Here is a 16,279-nt window from a genome sequence, read left to right on the forward strand (position 1 = left end):
TCAGTTCATCCATCCCTTCATAAAGTTTCAAACTGTTCATCAACTCCCGAACATTTATTATATGAAGATAGTTTAATAAATACTAACTAATAGTTTAATAAAAACTAACTAATAGTGTGTTGAATAACAATAATGATAACAACCGTATTCTCCTGGTTACCTCTACCCAACCTACCAGGAGATACATCTATTGGGACCAAGAAGAAGGGCTTTCTCTGGGGTGGCTCCCTCCCTGTGGAACATAATCCCTGCAGAAGTAAGACCATCGCCCTCCACTCTGACACGCTTTCATAAGGTGCTTTTGCCCAGGGAACCCAAAGTAAGATGTATCCCATCAAGTGGCTTATTTGATTAACTGTTGTCGCCAGGGGTGGGAGCTATTGCTTTTTATTCTTTTATAAAGAATTTTTATAAAAGGTTTTTATCTTTGTGAACCACCTGGTGTCACTGACAATATGTTGGGCTATCATATCATTTTCTTAAGTAAAATAAAAATAAACATCGACTTTTTGGACAGCCCTATCAATCCTCGTGGTTCAATATATGACCATTTGAGGAGACTGTGGCATAGCCCTTATTTCTTGCTTCTGTAAAAGTAATAGCAATAGCAGTTTACATAGTGGTCAACAATGCTCTACAGCACTCTCCGAGTAGCTTACAGAGTCAGCCTATTGCCCCCAATAATGTGGTTCTCATTTTACTGACCTCTGAAGCATGGAAGGCTGAGTCAACCTTGAGCTGCTCTGCATTGAACTCCTGGCTGTGGGCAAAGTCAGACTGCAACACTGCATTCTAACCACTGTGCCACCACAGCTCATTTTTATATTTTAAATAAAGAGGTATCTATATCTGTGTGGATTTTGAGTGGAAAACAAATAGTTGAAAAGTAAGGAATGTGATCTAACAGGTTTTTGTTTTTGCTCTTTTCCTTCCTTCCTTACGTTGTGCATTTCCCTTCTTGAAGAAAAAGGAAGGGAAAGAAGTCTGTAAAGATGCACACATATTGCAGCAGTGCAAAAAGTAGCTGACCTGTAATATATTTGATTGACATTAATCTCACAATTCTAGGATTTGGAAGAGTTTATTGTTTAGAAAAAGACTTTTGAATGAAAAAGGTTTAAAAGACTCGATACAAACTCTTTTGCTTCTTGGAGATAACCTCAGGGTCTTTTAATCCTACATGATTGGTGAATTTTCTTTCTGTGGACAACTGGGAATTTTGCATTTTTCCTTACTTTTCCTGAGGTTAAGAAATGAATAAAAAGCTTCTAGTTCTTAAATTATATCTAACATATCTCACTGTCTCTACATCAGTTTTATTTAATCAGGACCCATCCTGTTCTAACCCTTAAACCATCTCCTCTAGCAATGTTATTCAATTTCCTAGTATGCTGAGTATTTCATTAGGAAATGTAATGATGAGGAGAGAAATGGGTTGCAGTAACAATATAATTTAGGAGAAAAAAGGAAGTCTAATTCAACCTAGATTATCTTAATACCACTAGGAAGGAGACGCAGGGGATGTTAAGGATCTCCCCTCTTAAGGAAGTCTATCTACTAGAAGGGGCTTATCTGAGATGGCTCCCTCCATGTGGAATATCATCCCTGCAGAAATAAGGAGATCCTCACTTTGACACTCTTTCGAAAGGCTTTGTAGACATGGTGTTGCCAACAGGCCTGGTGATCTCAGGGTCACGTGGAGCCCATTAAGTGGTTGGTTTGATTGTTGTCACCGGGAGGAGAAGACGAGGGTTTATTGGCTTTTGTACTGGGGTTCTATTTCTGTAAATTGCCTGAAGTCACTGTGGGTTGGGTAGCCATATAAGTTTTCTTAAGAAATAAAATATCTTCATTCCTTCCAATCCTTGTTTCCATGAGATCCATGCACCCCTTTATGTATTACTTTTGTTCCTTCAATTTAAAATCCTTATTTGGGGAAGGAGTGGAGAGAACTAAATTACAACTTTTCAACCTTTGATCTCAATATTTATTTATTAGATTTGTGTGCCGCCCATTTCATCTAGATATCCTATATATATTGCTATATATATCTTAATTGTAGTTTTGCCCAAAGCCAGAGATGAACATGGATTTTTCTGGGTACAGTTCAATGAATGTGCTCTGCCACTAAGTAAGCGCCCTGTATCCATTGTATACATACAACTGAAAACCACATAAAATGGACTCAGAACACACACACACACACACACAAACCTTTCCTAGTTCATGTGTCTTCTCTCTTATGCTTTAGCAATTATTTTATAGTGTGTGACTATAAAATCTTACCGAATATGCACAGTAGCACACATAAGAACATCGTTTAACATAAACAGACGCCGTTCTTTGGTTTTCATGATTTCTCCTTTGTCTGTATAAACAGTTTCTAGCATATCATCACTTCGGATCAGGTAGCGGTTGCCACTGCTGAGTAACTGAATAATACGAAAAGATTTTATAACGTAGTATTTTTACACCTGAATATATTCTGCTTTAAAAACATATGAACCAGTTTCATGAGTCCATAGAATTTTGCTAATTTTGTCATGAAATAAAATTCTTTGTTTACAATTTTGTATCTATAGCATCATGATAATCTGGCATTAATCAATCAATCAATCAATCCTTCATTTCAGTCATGGATCAACATAAAATACAATGAAGGGGAGGGGGAAAGCCACCCATTTCAATAATAACTCTGACACTTACAAGAGATAAAAGTTAAGTAAAAGCCTGATTGCTAATATCATACTATAATATTGAAACAGTGAAATCTGTCTGGATAAATTCTTAATGTTAAGAATAGGACTACAGACTAAATGGATGGGGTCTGAAGGCCCACAAAAAGGACGTAAAAACAGATGAATATTAAAAATAAATAAATAAGAGGAATTCTCAGTAGGTTTACCCATACCCTGTACCCTTAATTATTTGTATGCAAATTTTAATTGCCACCAGCCAAAATCAGGCAATATTGTATGCAATTAATAGTTCCTTATCTGAGAAGATAAAATCAAGAAGAAAAATTTCATCATGATCTATAACGGTAAAGAAAGAATTCAAGTTTGTCAACTACATATATAATAGGGGCAGTATAAAAGCACAGATGTGGTGACCTCAATAGCTTTGTGCTACATGGACAAATTCGCATAGATATGGGAATTCTGGTTAATAGCAATAGCAGTTAAGACTTATATACTGCTTCGTAGTTCTTTACAGCACTCTAAGCAGTTTACAGAGTCAGCATTATTGACCTCAGAAGGATAGACAGATGAGTCAATCTTGAGCAAGTCAGAGTTTACCTTCAATACTGCTCTTTAATTATTGTACCACCATGGGCCTTAAACCTCCTGTTAAGGAGGAGGAAGAGGATCAAACAGCAAAACTAGCTTTGTTGCTACACAGGGGAGGTTAATGTATACAACTATCAGCCTAGTCCTTGCCTAGAAGAGATTATGTGAGCTCCTTTATGGGCTGGAATATGGCTGGCCAAAATTCTTTTAGCCCGAATGTGCCCCAAAAGAAATTATAGCTCAAGTGGCAAGCTATAAAACTGTCTAGAATTGTTTGTTCCGCCGCGAGCTGAAGACATATTTATTCTTCCACGCAGGACTGGCATAAAATGGGTTTTATTAGGATTTTAATGGGGTTTTTATGATGCTATGTATTTTATATTTGAATTATCAGCCAAATTGAATAAGTTTTTATAATTCTGATTTTATTGTATTGTATTTATGATTGTTATTTTTATCTGGCTGTAAACCACCCTGAGTCCTTCGGGAGAAGGGCAGTATAGAAATTAAATAATAATAATAATAATAATAATAATAATAATAATAATAATAATAATAATAATAATTATTATTATTATTATTATTATTATTATTATTATTATTATTATTATTATTATTATTATTTAAAAAATTGTAATTGGTCAGCCAAGACTAATGGGATGACTTCTGATGGGGAAAAACTGGCATGCAGTTTTCTCTCTTCATTCAATAAATTGGTTATGGTTCAAGAAAACCCAAGTTAATATGTATAAAATATATATTGGGAATAATTAAGAAAGCCTAAACATTTTAGAAACCATCAGAACTGGCAGAGTTGCCGTGCTCCAGATTTCTCTATTATACACTCTCATTCAGTGGCACATGAGGATTCCCTCAGAGAGCTGGATGGCTCTGATCCTATAGGCTTTTCACAAGACATTAAAAGACCAGGATGCTTGCACAGACATTTGGCCCCAAAGGTGGGCCTGGCCCCTTTGTTTGATTGTTTTGTTTACTGACTGGAGGGGAATGGATTTTCAACCCCAGCATGTGTCACCATATGGTTTGTATATTGATTTCATGAACTATATTGTTTTGGGTTTTGATCTCTGTACATTGTCTAGAGTCACCTTTGTGAGCTCTGCAGTTGTACACATTTTTCAAATAAACATTCTTTACAAGAGAAATAAGGGAAAAACAAGCAGTGCAGTTCTCCAAACCTTGTTCAGATAACGCTCATTCATGGCTTTGGCTATTTGTTTTATTTCACAGCGCTGATCTGCATCCCTTTTCCTTTCATTTAATTTCTCTGCCAGTGTTTCAAGTTCTGTGAGAGCCATCTGTAGAGGCAGCCTGTCTGGGTGGCCTTTAGTCGTGTTCTTCAACATATCCTGGACAGAACAAAAGAGGGGGGGGGGGAAAGTTTTGCCATGCTCTGACCAGCTAATTCAGATTATTTTTCTTGAGTAGAAAAAGGAAGTCATTGAAACATATCTGTCTCACAGCTACCATTTCCAAAGCTACAGATACAATCCTTTTTAGGGTTTATCTGCTATGTCAAGTGAAAAATACTTACCTAATTTTAAAAAGTACCATACTATCCAGTTACAAACTCTCTTGGCAATTGTTTCCAACATCAAACTGCTCATAAGAAATTAAAAAGTTTTTTCTAATGGGCACATGAAATTTGCCCTCTTGTAACTTAAAAGACATTATTCCAAAGCAATAAGAATAGGTCTTCATCTTCTTTTGTATAGATAGTCCTCGATTTACAACTTTTCATTTAGTGACTATTCAAAGTTACAACAGTACTAAAAATAGTGACTTATGACCATTTTTCACCCTTATGACTGTTGTAGCATCCCCATGGTCACATGACCAAAATTTGGAGGCTCGGCAACTGGAATGTATTTCTGACTATTGCAGTGTCCTGGAGTCATGTGATCCCCTTTTGTGACCTTCTCACAGGCAAAGTCAATGTGGAAACCAGATTCACTTAACAGCCATGTTACTAACTTAGCAACTGCAATGATTCACTTAACAATTGTAGCAAGAAAATGGGGCAAAACTCACTTAACAACTGTTTCGCTTAGCAACAGAAATTTTGGGCTCAATTCTGGTCATAGGTCGAGGACTACCTGTATGACATTCTTTCAGGTCATTTGAAGAATATGATCTTTTTCCCCCGCAAGCTTAAAGACATCTAGCTAATAAAGGAGGATATTTGTAGCTCAGGGTTGAAACGAGGGATCTTTGATGCTCTCTGAATTTGGTTGTTTTCTTGCAAATGTTTCATTACCCAAACTAGATAACATCACCACACTGATGATGTTACCTAGTTTGGGTAACGAAACGTCTGCAAGAAAACAATCAGCCAAGAACTTCTGCGAGAAAACAATCAAGCTCAGGGAGCACCAAGGACCCCTCAGATATCTAGTTCTTTCAATTTTTCTTTGAAAGGTTTAGTTTCACAATGTTCCTCCTCCTTTTTCCCGACCAAACAAGAATAAATATTTCCCTTAATTTGAAATTAACTGAGGTTGATGCAGCCTAATGCTTCGTTTGCCTTTTTTTTTTGCAGCCACATTACACTTCTGGCTTACATATATTCACTTAATTATCATGCCTACTATGCCTAATTAGCTTGATGATCAACATGTTATGGAATACTCTGTAAAATGATTCACTGCAATCAAGGTACATTATGTTTACAACAGTCCATTAACAAATTGCCCAGACAAATCACAAGAATAGTCTGACAAGCTTTAATCTTGGCAAATCCATGTCTTATTCCATATTCATTTCAAGGAGCTAGAAAATCCATCTATTTATTATCTGTTTTAGGCTCTTCCCAGGTACTAGCATCAGATCCGCCCTCCCCCACACCCCCATTTTGGAATGACATAGGCAAAATTTGTCCTTGTCCCATAGTTTGCCACTTCATCAGTTGTATAATATTTTTCAAAGATAATATCTAGGGTTTTGGCCAGACTAACCAACTAATTCTCTCACTTATTCAAGTCCTTCATTATCAAAGAATACACTCTAACTAGTTCTGCAGTTTTAAACTCATTTGTAACATATTCTTTGACCACATTTCTATTATTCTAAGGATTCAACTCCGCACCTCCAATCTGCCCTTTACAATATTCTGATGAGACATATAGAACAGACTGAAATAAAATAATTCAGTGTTTTTTTTTCTTTTAAACATGCTTATATTTTGCATCCTTTGCTAACCTCAGCACATTCTTCCCTTACATTAGCTCCAAACTATATGTCCATGTTCTCTCTTTGTGACCTGATCTTATTTCCATTCCTTGTGTTCCTTTGTTTTCAGATTTTCATTAAGCTTCTTGGGGTGTCTATTGCTGTTTTTGGGGATTTTTCCTTCTCATTGGAAATGATTGTAAGAAATTCCCACCCTTATTGAATTCATTTTTTGGGACTTCTCTTTCCATAGCATCCTACTGTTCTCTTTTCTGACAACATGAAAATCTGCTTTCATGCAACTTCAATTTCTACAACTGAATTTTTCATCATCTGCAAAGCTGGTACTTTGGTGTAACTACCAAGAAATGAAAGATTTTAGGGCTCCTTTAATAATAATAGTAATCAATTTACGTACTACTAGCAATCTTCATAGTTACACTAGAGATATGCCTCATCAATAGGAAGTCATTCCAGGGGCCAGAAAAAGTAGAGAACAAAAGGACTGAGATTTTATATTCTTTGCTCAACAGAGTCTGACATTGGTCTAATCTGGCAACTTCACATTACAATACTGGAATTTAATATGACCAGTATAAATATGCAAATATCTGTATTGCCATTACTCTCATTGTAACTACTGGATCAGGAGTGTTCTTGCATTCCACTCTTCTTTTCTTACAATTTACAAAAATAACTATAATTTTCATGCAGGTGACAACAGGGCATAGTATCACTTCTTGACATAGGATTTGGCAGGATAATTTATTTTTTTACATATATAGCATTCAATTGCATCAATATCATTTAACTAGGATCATAATACAGGTAAATATAATAATTATAGATTATTGGGGTCCCCAGAAGGACAATCACTACTGGAAGTAGCTGACGAGGTAAGAAGACCTCATCCCCGTCTCATTCATCTCTTAGTTCTGGTTTCAGTATAGTTTTAAAATCTGAACCTATGTAGTCTTAATGTTTTAATTATTTTTATACTTGATTTATAACTTGTAAGCTGCCAGAGTCACCTTATAGGGGAGATGGGCAGCATAAAAATTTAATGAATGAATGAATAAATAAATAAATGTATGAATGAATATGCCTAATATTAAAAATTAAAATTAAAATGTTAAAAGCTTTCCAAAGCTGCTTAAAATAATCTACAGTTGAAGCCTCCTATCTGCCAAGAAAATAATTCTACTGCTTAGGCCTTAATATGAGAAAGCTCTAGTCCATCCACATTCCAACCAACTTCTAAAACAATTGGAGGTCACCTTCAGTCATAAAAACATTTATATGCAGTTAATAGAACTCTGAAGTAATTTTTTGATGGGGCGATAGAAAAGAAACAGCAATCAACCTGCTGTATTCTTTACTGCCTGAAGTTACTAAAAATGTACTGGAAATTTAACATAAATTGAGGTGGTTTAATATGATGTCTGGCACATTTTTATTTTTATTTATTTATTTATTAATTAAACTTTTATACCGCCCTTCTCCCGAAGGACTCAGGGCGGTGTACAGCCAAGATAAAAAGCAGTAAGTATACAAAGTTAAAAATCAATTTAAAATACCTATTCAATAGTGGCCGAATTAAAACCGTCAAATTGACCAACCTAAAATACCCCATATAAAATTACAGAAAATTTAAAAATTTAAAATTTAAAATTTAGAAATTTAAAAAATCTAAAAAATCAGTCCAGTCCCGCTTGGATGAATAAATAAGTTTTAATTCCGACGAAAGGTCCGAAGGTCAGATATTTGGCGCAAACCGGGGAAGGTCGTTCCAGAGAGTAGGAGCTCCAACAGAAGGCCCTTCCTGGGGCCGCCAGCCGGCATTGCTTGGCGGACGGCACCTGAGAAGACCCTCTCTGTGAGGCGTGCGGGTCGGTGGGAGGCATGTGGAAACAGCAGGCGGTCCCGTAAGTACCGGGCCCTAAGCCATGGGCGCTTTGAAGGTGGTAACCAAAACCTTGAAGCGCACCGGAAGACCACAGGTAGCCAGTGCAGACTGCGCAGGAGAGGTGTTACCGGGAGCAGCGGTGCTCCCTCAATCACCAGCGCAGCTGCATTCTGGACTAACTGCAGTCTCCGGTACACTTCAAAGGTAGCCCCATGTAGAGAGCATTGCAATAATCCAGTCGAAGTGGCGAGAGCATGAGTGACCGTGCATAAGGCATCCCGGTCAAGAAAGGCGCAACTGGCGGACCAGGCGAACCTGGTAAAAAGCTCTCCTGGAGACGGCCGTCAAGTGATCTTCAAACGACAGCCGTTCATCCAGGAGAACGCCCAAGTTGCGCACTCTTTCCGTTGGGGCCAGTGACTCGCCCCCAACAGTCAGCCGCAGTTGCAGCTGACTGTACCGGGATGCCGGCATCCACAGCCACTCCGTCTTGGATGGATTGAGTCTGAGTCTGTTTCTCCCCATCCAGACCCGTACGGCCTCCAAACAACGGGACAGCACTTCGACAGCTTCGCTGGGGTGGCCTGGGGTGGAAAAGTACAGCTGAGTATCATCAGCGTACAGATGATAACTCACCCCAAAGCCACTGATGACCTCGCCCAACGGCTTCATGTAGATGTTGAACAGGAGAGGCGAGAGAATCGACCCCTGCGGCACCCCACAAGTGAGGCGCCTCGCGGCCGATCTCTGCCCCCCTGTCAACACCGACTGCGACCGGTCGGAGAGGTAGGAGGAGAACCACCGATAAACGGTGCCTTCCACTCCCAACCCCTCCAACCGGCGCAGCAGGATACCATGGTCGATGGTATCAAAAGCCGATGAGAGATCCAACAGGACCAGGGCAGAGGAACAACCCCTATCCCTGGCCCTCCAGAGGTCATCCACCAACGCGACCAAAGCTGTCTCCGTGCTATAACCGGGCCGGAAGCCGGACTGGAACGGGTCTAGATAGACAGCTTCCTCCAGGTACTGAGGGAACTGCCGTGCCACCACACTCTCTACAACCTTCGCAACAAAGCGAAGGTTGGAGACTGGGCGATAATTACCCAAAATAGCTGGGTCCAGGAAGGCTTCTTGAGGAGGGTCTCACCACCGCCTCTTTCAAGGCAGCGGAAAGACCCCTCCATCAAAGAAGCATTTATAATACCCGGAGCCAGCCTCGTGTCACCTCCTGAGTGGCCAGCACCAGCCAGGAGGCACGGGTCCAGTAAACATGTAGTGGCATGCAGCCTCCCAGCAACCTGTCCATGTCCTCGGAGCCACAGAATCAAACTCATCCCAAACCACATCAACAAGACGAGCCTCAGTCATCTCATCTGGATCATCGCAAACTTGGTCCAAGCTATCCCGAAGCTGAGCGATTTTATCGTATAGATAACCACTAAACTCCTCGGCACGTCCCTGTAAGGGGTCATCCCGTCCCCCCTGGTGAAGAAGGGAACGGGTCACCCGAAACAGGGCGGCCGGGCGGTTATCTGCCGACGCAATGAGGGAGGAGGCGTAGGAACGCCTCGCCACCCTCAGTGCCACTAGGTAGGTCTTTGAAAAAGACCTAACTAGTGTCCGATCAGCTTCGGAGCGGGTGGGCCTCCAGGTGCTCTCTTGGCGTGTTCTTCGGGGTTTCCTCTCTCTCAGCTCCTCAGAGAACCAAGGAGCTAATCGAGATCTGCGCCGGGTCAGAGGCCGCAAAGGCACGACACGGTCCAAAGCCCCAGCCGCGGCCTGTTCCCAGGCCGCGACTAGTTCTTCAGTCGTGCCATGGGTAAGATCCTCAGGGAACGGCCCAAGCTCCGTCTGGAACCTCTCAGGGTCCATCAGGCGCCTGGGACGGAACCAACGCATTGGCTCCGTCTCCCTGCAGTGGTGAGTAGCGGTCTGAAAGTCTAGGCGGAGGAGAAATGATCTGACCATGACACCGGTATTGTCACTAAATCTCTTACTACCAGATCATTAAACCACTGTCCAGAGATATAAATCAGATCCAGCGCAGATCCCCGTGAGTAGGGCGATCAGTTACTTGAATCAGGTCCAAGGCCGTCATGGAAGCCTGGAACTCCTGAACCACTGTTGATGACAAGCCAGCCGATGGCAGATTGAAATCGCCCATGACCAAAAGTCTGGGGATCTCAACAGCCACCCCGGCAAGCACCTCCAGTAGCTCAGGCAGGGCTGTAGTCACGTAGCAAGGAGCCAGGTACGCGATCAACAAACCCATCTGATTCTTATGGCCCCACTTCACAAGAAGGGATTCACAGCCGGCTATCTGAGGAACAGTGGTCTCTCGGCTCTAGACCTCTCTCATTACAACCGCCACCCTCCACCCCTACCCTGGGCCCTTGGCTGATGGAATGCTCGGAAACCTGGCGGGCACAGTTCAACTAGGGCACCCCTTCTGCACCCAGCCAGGTCTCCGTAATGCCCATAAAGTCCGTGGATTCCCCTGGATAAGATCGCAAATCAGGGGCCTTGTTAACCACGGACCGGGCATTGCACAACATCAACGGAGGCCGGGCTCTGAGGATCCTGACCTTCCGGGAACGGGAAAGACTAGGGGCCGGAGCACACGATCGCTTTTAAACAGCGGACACGTGGTCCCAACGAACGATACGGCCCCTTGCTTCCCCCATATCTGCCCCTCCCACTTACCGTTCAGGTGGAACCCACTTCCAATTCTGGAACGAACCTCACCCCTCCTCGGACCAGATGAAAACGCCGTGAACTGGGACTGGGACTGGAACTGAACCAACCCTCCCCGACGGGATCTCCCCCCCTCCCGTCACTTTCCTCCCCCCCTTTAAAAAACCCTTATTAAAAAACCTATGTACAAAACCCCATAAATTCTTCTTCCTCGGATGCCACCTCTCCGGGTCCCAAGACCCCTCGTTAAGGCCGGCCCTCGATAACCCAGATGGCCATTCCTGCGAGGCGGGGGAACCTCGCAGTTGAAGAAGTTCGGCAGCCGTATATTTCATGCATAAAGATCTAAATAACAGCGGGGAGAGGAAAAGTTCCCGGTCAGTAGATGGTATTGCGGACGATGGGTGAGACCGGAACAGTCACAGACAACGGCCAAAAGGCCGGTAGGGCAACAGTTAGATGAAATAAAAGTTGGGCTGATGAATTCTGCCCATAATGTCACCCATCGACTAAGGTCAAAGTTCCACCTGCCAGAGCTGTTCGTATCCAAACCGGCGATAACACTGCCGCTCAAAAAGTGCGGCAAACCGTCCAGGCATCCGCAAAGATGGCAAATGCGGTCAATGATGGTGAATCGTTGGGTTGTTGGTATCCGTGCTGCTAAGCAGAGCTGCCAAAAAATCAGCGGCCCACACTCAGTCGCCGATGTCCTGACGACCGGCTGCAGCAACCCTCGGCCAAGCCAGGCCATTTCTAGCGCGCCAATCCGCGCCCTTCCAAAATGGCGGCCGTCGTTCATCATCATTAGTAGTGGCCTCCAATGGTATCAGGGCCACTGTTGGTATCATTGCCGCTGGACGCTTCAGCCGGTGACACCCATGCTGGGTAATCGGCCACTGATGACCCATGCGGCCGCCTGGCAGTGAACCACAAAACCGGGCCGGCTCTTCTCAGCGGGCGCTGCTACCCGCCCGGCGCCTCTGCCCCGTTCCTGGCAGCCGGGGGTCCAACAGGGCCCACAGGTCTTCATCCGGCTGTCGGGAAGATGGTCCACAGGGCGATAGCTCCAGGCCGCTCGGCAACAGCTCTCCGGTCTTCCCGGCGGGCGCTGGCGGGCGCTGCCCCATGCCACGCCCAACCAAAATGGCCGCCGCCATCCGTCCGCTGCTCGCCCGGCACTTTAGCCCCGTTCCTGGCAGCCGGGGGTCCAGCAGGGCCCACAGGTCTCTATCCGGCTGTCAGGAAGATGGTCCATAGAGCGATAAGCCCAGGCAGCTCGGCCACAGCTCTCCGTTCTTCCCGGCGGGCGCAGCCCCATGCCGCGCCCACCCAAGATGGCCGCCGCCATCCGCCGTCTGCCGCCCGACACTTCAGCCCCGTTCCCCGGCAGCCGGGGGTCTAACGAGACCTAAAGATCTCTGTCCGGCTGTCGGGGAGATAATCTGCGGGGCGATGGGTCCGGGCAGCCTAGCAGCCACCTCCGCGGCTTCCCGGCCGGGAAAAAACCCGACCCGCTGTCGGCATGTATTTTACAACGCCGCCATCCTGCACATGCGCAGAAGAAGAAATTAGTATGTGGAAGAGCAGAGTAGACCTAATAGAATTGCTTCAACTGAGTGAAGCAACTCTGGATCACTACTCTTATCTATAATGACATGGAAGGGTCTAAGATAAAACTTGGCTCTCAAGATTTGGACAGAATCCTCGTCTTGCTTCCTAAGAAATGCAAGTTATTTTTGTTCATTTTTTCAGATGTTTCTCCCTATTTAACACCATAGTTATCAGTGTTGAGCTTCAGGTAGCTCATGGTCTTCTAAGTACAAATGTCAGTTGGTGGACTCTTGTGGAGTACCACAAAGAGAGGCCTAGGAGCTAAAAATTAGATGCTCATAATTATTTAGAGAGTCTGGTCCTCCAAACAGGGTTGGAACTGTATAAAAGCTTGGTCATCTAGCCAAACTAGAATGCAAACTAGCCTCCTCAGAAATAACCCTTGATGAACAGTATCAAAATTAGCCAACAGGTCTGACAATAACAGAATGGGCCATCACTGACAATAGAGAGAACTGTCTCCATACTGTATCCCTATCCTAAACTCAAAGTGATACTGATTTTAAAGAAATCCTAAAGTTCCTTTCAATGTTTTATAAGAACACTAGCAATATATAATATCCAGAAAATTAATGGCTAAGAAGTTGTGACTGTCATATCCAAAAAAACAACATGGGTTACTCTAAAACCAAGCAATAAACCTATGAACTAAAGGATAAATTCTGCACTTTCAGGTACAACTCAGAAATTAGTCACATAATTGATTTTCAATTAACAAAAAAACTAACAATCAGATCCTATTACCATGTTAACGTTTTAGCCATTACTATTTAGCAAACAACCAAGAAAGATAGCAAACTCAAGCAATTTTAAGAATTGATACATGACTTGCCTGTAATAGAAGGATGAACTGAGGAAAACGTTGTATGGGCTTCATCATTAAGCCATAAAGAGTGATTCTATCAGGACTAGATTCTTGACATTGCTATAATAAAAAAGTGGGATTTTTTATATTAGCCACTGAGATTTTTTCAAAAGAAGCACAGATAAACTGAATGTCTCATATTTTGGCCACTTAATGAGAAGAGAGGACTCACTGGAAAAGACCTTGAAGTTAGAAAAGATTGAAGGCAAAAGAAGAAGGGGACAGCAGAGGGTGAGATGGTTACATAACATCATTGATGCAACATTAATTTGGGAAAACTCTGGGAGACAGTGGAGGGCAGGTGGCCTGGTGTGCTATGGTCCATGGGGTTGCAAAGAGTCTGACACAACTTAGTGACTGAACAACTATATAAACATATACACATATTCATGACTATCTTAAGGCTAAACACTGGATGTTCAATATTCATCAATGATCAATCTCCCAGATAGTCATGGTTACTCTGACAGTCTACAATCACAAAGCAACCAAAATGCTCACCTTTAAAAACTCAAGGAAGGCAGGTTTTGTAGCACATGTTTTCTTGAGAATCCCCACAGCTGTGCTAAAATTGATTACATACTCACTGTAGGCATCCAGTACCATGGATTTAGAGAACTAAATGATGCAATAAAAATAAACGTACGTTATCAGTCAGTTACAATATAGAACACATATTTCTAAAAGAGTATTCAAGATACTCAGCATATAGTCAAAACCTGAAACTTTTATTTAAAAACATTCGCCACTTTTTAAGAATCTCTACAAAAGGCTGAATTAGCGAGGTTTTGCCGAGAAATCTCAGACATGCTATTTCTATAAAATAATATTGTTCTGGCATTTGCCTTTAAGATTATACCTCATAATTTCAGTGTCACAGATAGTATGATACTATGCTGTTAAGAGGACAGCCTGGATAGACTACAACAGCAATAAATCAAGAAATGTCTGATTAAATCCTGTATCATTTAAGCAAGTCCATCCATCTGATGAAGTTAATTGCAGTTCATAAAGCCTATAATACAATATGTTAGTCTAAAAACATGATACAATAGGTCTGGGAAATCTAATTCTTAAACTTGTTTTATACCTCTGTCACTTTTAACTACAATACTTGGGTAGAAAATGAAAAGGAAGAAGAAATCTTGGAGTTGTCAACTAGATTGGGAAGTTCAAACAATGCATCAGAAGGCAGCAGGGGTGAATCACTTCCATATCCTTGTCAAGAAAACAAGATGGATGTGGAGACTTTAGTTTTAGGATTCACAATTCGTTTTTTCTACTTGAAAGATATGCAGTTAACATTAAAATAAAAATAAAAACGAAAAGCCTAACTTTCTGAACCAATTAGCAATCGGAAAATATTTTCAATTTTTCAGACAAATATGTCTGATACTAGAGGTGGCTTCTGAGTTTATTTACCTTTCATTTGAAATTGTTATCTACATTATCAAAGACTTAATAACTAGAAAGATTTAAAAATGCAGCTTCTGTTAAGATCTTAAAATTGAATGTTTCTTGTTGCTAGAAAACTATTAGCACAAACTCCAAACTGAGTCCATTTAAAAATAGGTGCAATAAATGTATCAATGCATTATTTCGTTGTAGGGATTTTATGGTGTCCTAAATACTGCAAGTACATACTTAAAACACTTAGCTAAGTTTAACTCTCCCAAACCAAGTGATAGTCATAGCAACTGGGGATGACATTGTTAAGATATTTAAAATTGGGGTTGTACAGTGAGCCAGAACACACAGTTGTGGTTGATTGTTACTACCAGATTGCATGAGGCAATCTGCACTGTGATTGGTTGCTATGGGGGTAGAGGGGGAGTTTCCTTTTTTCCCGCCTTTTTTCTTCTTTGTGCCCTGTGCGCTCTGTGATTTACCTCAAGATGGTCCTTTTTGCCTTGTTGATACTTGCCATGATGCTATCTTGTTTGGTGCTTATATTTCCTGATTGCTTGGTCAATAAAAAAAGTCTATTCTATTCTATTCTATTCTATTCTATTCTATTGATGTAAAATATTTATTTTATTTTATTTATATAAAATATTTTATTTTATTTTATTTATATAAAACTACAAGTTCGTGTCAAGCGTCTCTGGCTCCATTTGGACACCTGCTGCACAATTCCCTGACAGACATTTTATTAACTTTTTTATTTTCTTCACAGTATATGTAATTCATCCCAGTGCCAAGGGAAGATAAAATTAAAACCAAAACAGGAACACAATAAGCAAAATGTTGCCACCATTTGTCTTTAGGAGAGCCAAGGAATCTGATCTGACCTTGGGACAGAGGTTTTTGTTCTTCTTTGGAATTTCACTTGTTCAGCCCATTTATGAATTAAACACACTTAAGTGACCCCAAAGCTATGATCATTCACGTACTGAGGCAACAAAGACATCCCCGATCATTTCAACAGAATCCCACTCCGAGACACGGCTTGCCAGGGCCATCTGAAACATTGAATGGCACTGAAGAATTTCTTTAATTCGATAGAAGACCAACTTCAGTTTCCTCTCACTCAGTAATTTGGGCTCCATCTCTGAAAGAAGTTTTTCATATTGCTAAAATTTTAAAAAAAGAACATCAAGTAATTATCAAAAGCTATAATTGAATGAATTATCTTCACAACTATAAACAAAAATACCAGCAATAATAAATTACACAAATGAGAATCAATCCTCCTCGTATTTATTTGGCTTCAAAATGACA

General features: G+C 41.5%; 1 protein-coding gene across 4 annotated transcripts in view; it reads right to left on the reverse strand.

Moving 5' to 3' along the window:
• Nucleotides 1-16,279, reverse strand: part of ARHGEF10 (Rho guanine nucleotide exchange factor 10) — a 117,980-nt gene that overhangs the window by 55,068 nt on the left and 46,633 nt on the right. For all 4 annotated transcript variants that reach the window (XM_058177480.1, XM_058177471.1, XM_058177489.1 and 1 more), the window contains 5 exons: nt 15,952-16,131; nt 14,060-14,176; nt 13,526-13,618; nt 4,490-4,660; nt 2,287-2,432 (listed from right to left, as the gene is read on the reverse strand). In XM_058177480.1, the coding sequence (XP_058033463.1) occupies nt 2,287-2,432; nt 4,490-4,660; nt 13,526-13,618; nt 14,060-14,176; nt 15,952-16,131 (707 nt within the window). The remainder of the gene's footprint in view (nt 1-2,286; nt 2,433-4,489; nt 4,661-13,525; nt 13,619-14,059; nt 14,177-15,951; nt 16,132-16,279) is intronic.

The sequence above is a fragment of the Ahaetulla prasina genome, chromosome 1 (assembly GCF_028640845.1).
Source record: "Ahaetulla prasina isolate Xishuangbanna chromosome 1, ASM2864084v1, whole genome shotgun sequence".
Taxonomy (NCBI): Eukaryota; Metazoa; Chordata; class Lepidosauria; order Squamata; family Colubridae; genus Ahaetulla; species Ahaetulla prasina.